We start from the raw sequence: 4623 nt of genomic DNA, 5'->3' as shown, positions 1-4623 counted from the left end.
TGGCCTGGGGCCCCCCGTGTGCCAGCTGGCCCGCCTGTGCCGTGAGGGCCACTGGCAGGAGGCCCGTGACCTGCAGCATCGGCTCATTGAGCCCAACACAGCGGTGAGCCAGCAGCATCCCCCAGGATGCTGTAGGGTGGGGGTGCCAGGCCATGGCAGAACTAGGGGTTGGCAAATGATGGATGTCTCTGGGGGTGGCATGGCGGGGGACAGGATGACAGAGCACCCGGCCGGCGAGCTAAGCCAGGCTGGAGGTAGTGGGGTGGGAAATGCCAGCCCTGCCATTCCACGAACAGCGCAAACACTGGCAGTGGGTGCCTGCCTGACCCACTGCAGGAGCCTTGCTGGATATTTATAGGCAGTGATGGGAGGAAGAACTGCTCCTCCCTGGTGCCCCACCCCACTGCAGATACTTCGCTGAGGGTTGCAGCCACCCCACACCCTGCCCAGCCTTACAGGCCCACAAGCAGCTGGAGCAGGAGCCCACGGAGCAGGCTGCTCTGTCCCACTGAAGCCGGCAAGCCCCGCACCCTCTCTCCTGCAGGTCACCCGCCGGTTCGGGATCCCAGGACTGAAGAAGGCCATGGAGTGGTTTGGCTACTACGGGGGTCCCTGCCGTGCACCCCTGGCCCCACTGAGCCCTGCTCAGATTGAAGAGCTCAGGAGCACCTTCAGTGCCAATGGCTGGTTGTGAGGGGTCCCCCCTGCCTCTTTCCACACTGGGAAGGCATGGGAGCCAGCGACCCTCAGAGCTGGGGATGTGGTGGGGACACCGGGACATGGCCAGGAGAAAGCCACCCACCTTGCTCCTTCCTGCTGGACAGGACTGCCCTGGGCAGAGTGGGTGGTGGGGACACCTCTGGCCACCCTTGTGTCCCCTGGCCTGGGCATGCACCTGGCCTTGACAGCCCCCAGAGTCCCACTGTCCCTACCTGAGAAGAGATGGATCACGGCACCGTGAGCTGCGAATAAACCTGCTGCCCCCTGTCTGCATCTGCAGTCCTACCCACACAAGCAGCCCTCCACCTGGTCCCTGCTCCCAGCAAAAAGGACATGGTCTTGAGTTTTGGCGACGTGGTTTACTCAGCTGAGGCCCGCGCAGGCGGCAGCACAAGGCAGGGTTATGGCAAGGCACGGGACCGGTGCGGGCAGAGACCAGCAGGGAGGGCACAGCCCCCGTAGCCCACTGCTGGGCTGCAAGGACTGCTGGGACCCCTGCACCATGACCAGCCATACCACACTGGGGGGAAGGTGAGCACGCAGTGGGGAGATGAAGGGTGCATGCAGGGTGCAAGATGGGGAGCTGTGTGCCCCCTGCCCACTCTGCTTGCTGCCTCACCATGCCCTTATTCCTGCCCGCCCTACCTAGGCCCCCTGCTCCAGCCCTGACACCCCACACAGCCCTGCTTGTGCCCCTCATCCCAGGCTCCAGCCGACCCTGCTCTTTGCTCGCCATCACTCCTGCCCCTCCCCCAGCGTACAGCAGACACGGACCAGGCTGGGCGTCCCCTGGTTCCCTGTGGTGGGGATGCTATGCAGACGTCCCCAAGGCAGTGGGTGGGCTGGATTGGCACAGGGATGAAGGGGTCACAGCCCATCATCTGGCCCTGAGAGCAGGCTGGGTCCTTTGGGGGTGCCATGTTATCCTGCCCAGGGCACCAGAGGGGATGGCTGGGCACCCAGAGCTGAGGGCACAGGCAATGGGGTGCCTGAGGTGCCTACCCTGACTCAGTACTAGGGTAGCAAAGCAGGCCAGGAGCTGCCCTTCTGTGGGCACGTTTCCCAGCCAGCAGCCCCCAGCTGAGGCACCCTGGTAGTGGGGTCAAGGCTCAGCCCCAGCCCCTACACCTCTGCTCCATCCTCTGCAGCAGGCTAGTAGCCCCCATGGTCCACAGCCTTCCTGGGGGGCAGAGGGACCAAGCCCCAGCAACCCTGTGACCCCACTGCTCCAGCAGGTGCCAGGGCTGTAGCCACAGAGAGAAGGCACCACGGCTACTCTGGGGCACTTGGGTGGAGAGCGGAGGGCCCTGTACCCCACAGTGGTGGGGGTTTGGCAGGGGCGGGCTTGGTTTGGGCTGAGGGCAGGGGGGCACCCAGCAGCACCGCATCCTGCTCCAGGGACAGCAGGGCCAGCCAGTGCCCAGAGCGGGGGTCCCCACTGTGGAAGGAAGGGACACAGGGCACCATCATGCTGTCAGGTTGTGGGCAGACTTGGAAGCACCCTGAGCCCTCTGGATGACAGCTGGGCACTTCTCCCGCCGCAGCAGCTTGTTGTTCTCAAAGAAGCCCTCGTTGCGGGGCACCCCGTGGGAACCGTCAGGGAAAGTCAGGAGACCTGGGGATGGGAAGGAAGGGCTGGGACTGAAGGGGCAGGGAACAGCACCCATCCAGCAGGTCAGGGCTGGAGGGACAGGGCAGGAGATGCTGGACGGGGCCATACTGAGCCGGGGCTGTAGGGGGCTGTGGCTGCCTGCACTGTGGCACCGGACACTCACCGAAGCCGTACACACGCCCGCCTTTGAACTCGCCCTCAAAGGTCATGCTGTCGCAGCGGGTGAAGACTCCAACGCCATTGAACTTTCCCTGCACAAACTCCCCCTCGTACCTGTGCGGGAGGAGCTCCTGAGGCAGCAGCTCCCCACAGTACATGGGGATGCCCGGGGGGTTGTACGCAGGGGTGCCACGCTCACCTGGAGCCATCGGAGAAGGTGAGAACGCCACAGCCATGGAAAAGCCCGTTCTCGAAGTGCCCCACATAAGTGCTGCCATCAGCAAACGTCAGCTGCCCAATGCCGTGCCTGCGACCTAGGCAAGGGCAGAAACAGGCAGTGCTGGAAGGACGGAGGCAGGGACTGCCCCAGTGTGGTGCTGGGCAGGGACACAGGGGCTGCTTGGCCCCCAGCACAGGCAGCACCATCCCCATCTGCCCCATCTCACCTTCCTTCCACTCGCCGCGGTACTCCTCCCCGTTGGAGTAAGTGAAGGAGCCTTTGGTGAGGGTCATGGCGACAGCCTCCAGCAGCGCAGGGCAAGAGCTGGCAGAGAGAGGCACCAAGGGTGGCTGCTGAGCTGGAGGAGCAGCCTGGCTCACCCAGAGCCCCTGTGTCCCCTCAGCTCGTGGAGAGACACGTCTGTGCCAGGGGCAGCTCTGCTGAGGTGCACCGCAGATGAGGAGGTGACCCCAGGAGCATGGCTGCCCTGTCCTGCATCTGAAACTCCAGCCACCAGGTTCAGGTTGCTGCCTGCCCTGATGCAGGGCTCGGGACAATGCAAGTCTGTGGGGGTCACAGCCCCATGAAATATGAGTGAGTAGCAGAAGAGGAGTGCAGCAGGAGCTGGCTGCCTCCTTCACGGCTTCCTGACAGGACCCAAAGGGATCCTGCACAGCAGAAGGCTCGGGCCAGGGGATATACTTGGCTCTGCTGAGGCAGCCTCAGAGAGAAATAAGCATTTTGGAGAGGAGACACTTGCCAGGTTGTGTTCAGTGCTGGCTCTTCAGAGGAAGTAGAGAGCTTGTGGGGTTTCCCACTCCAGCATCAAGGATGGGCAGAGCTGGCTCAACCCCCAGGCATGGAGGAGCTGCTCTCTCTAGGAGGGACAGCAGAGAGAGCACCCTGGGGCTCCAGGGCCTTGGCTACCAAGGGTTTGCAAACCTGCCTGCTGACAGTAAGCAGCCTCCAGAGTCTTGCACACCCCCAGAGCTGCTGCTCCACAGCACAGCTCTCCCCAGCACCCATGGAAGGCACCAGCATGAAGACAGCCTAGCAGGTGGGCTGGGCACTGCCTCTCCCGTGGCTCCTGGTGTGGCTCAGATGGTGCCTGCAATAAGAAGGGGCTCCCAGCTTCCAAAAGGGGTATTCCTGCTCACACTGGTCAGCACATTCCTGAAAAGAGAGGCACCGAGCCATGCTAACCGGGCAGATGTGATGCCAGGGAGCACCGCAGGCAACTTGCAAGGGCTTTGTGTCCACAGCAGAAATGGGCTCCAGCCAAGCCGAGCAGTGACTGAACAGTGCTCTCTGCCGATGGCAGAGACCAGGAGCTCAGCGCCGGCTCCTCTGTCTGCAGCCTGCCCAGTATCTCTGGGGATGCCTCCAGTGGTGCCAGGAGGAGAGGGAGCTGCTGGGGTCATCAGTGCCTGCTGCAGGGCAGGGCTTCCACCACCAGTACAGCCTGTGCCTGGACCTGCGACTGCATCCAGAGGACAGGCAGCATTTGCTCCGTGAGCAACCCAGCCTGCCCAGCAGCTGCATGTCCCCTTGCTGGCACACACACATGCCAGAGCCCTGCACCCACTGCAAGCAGGGGTGATGCATGCAGTACGGCCTGAGCCATGCACATCTCTGCTCTGAGTCCACCTGCCTAGACCACGAATCCACAGGCTGGAGCCATGCATGCGGGTGAGGGGTGCAGAACTCAGCTGGACCATGCACCCTTGGGCAATGCAGGCACACCCTGCCCGGGCCATGTACCCACGGACGATGCATGCACACCCCACCGGGTCCATGCACCCACGAAGGACATATGCATACCCCACCTGGGTAGTGTGCCATGGGGTGGTGATTGCGTCCACGGCTGACGCTTGCACACCCCACAGGGTCTATGCGCCCACGGGCGATGCAT

At 63.3% G+C, this 4623-nt stretch overlaps 2 protein-coding genes across 2 annotated transcripts in view; one reads left to right on the top strand and one right to left on the bottom strand.

Moving 5' to 3' along the window:
* HOGA1 (4-hydroxy-2-oxoglutarate aldolase 1) overlaps nucleotides 1-694 on the top strand; it is a 2619-nt gene extending 1925 nt beyond the window's left edge. Inside the window, 2 exon segments of the mRNA XM_010189681.1 lie at nucleotides 4-103; nucleotides 545-694. Coding sequence (XP_010187983.1) covers nucleotides 4-103; nucleotides 545-694 — 250 coding nt within the window.
* Nucleotides 695-2186: 1492 nt separating this feature from the next.
* MORN4 (MORN repeat containing 4) lies at nucleotides 2187-3004 on the bottom strand. The gene is made up of 4 exons (XM_010189682.1): nucleotides 2938-3004; nucleotides 2691-2805; nucleotides 2496-2605; nucleotides 2187-2335 (listed from the first exon to the last, which is right to left on the bottom strand). The coding sequence occupies exons 1-4, from the start codon at nucleotides 3002-3004 to the stop codon at nucleotides 2187-2189; spliced, it is 441 nt and encodes a 146-aa protein (XP_010187984.1).
* Nucleotides 3005-4623: the final 1619 nt, after the last annotated feature.

This window comes from Mesitornis unicolor, unplaced genomic scaffold (assembly GCF_000695765.1).
Source record: "Mesitornis unicolor isolate BGI_N332 unplaced genomic scaffold, ASM69576v1 scaffold29178, whole genome shotgun sequence".
Lineage (NCBI taxonomy): Eukaryota > Metazoa > Chordata > Aves > Mesitornithiformes > Mesitornithidae > Mesitornis > Mesitornis unicolor.
The sequence above is the reverse complement of the archived record's forward strand: the minus strand, read 5'-3'. Positions and strand labels throughout refer to the sequence as shown.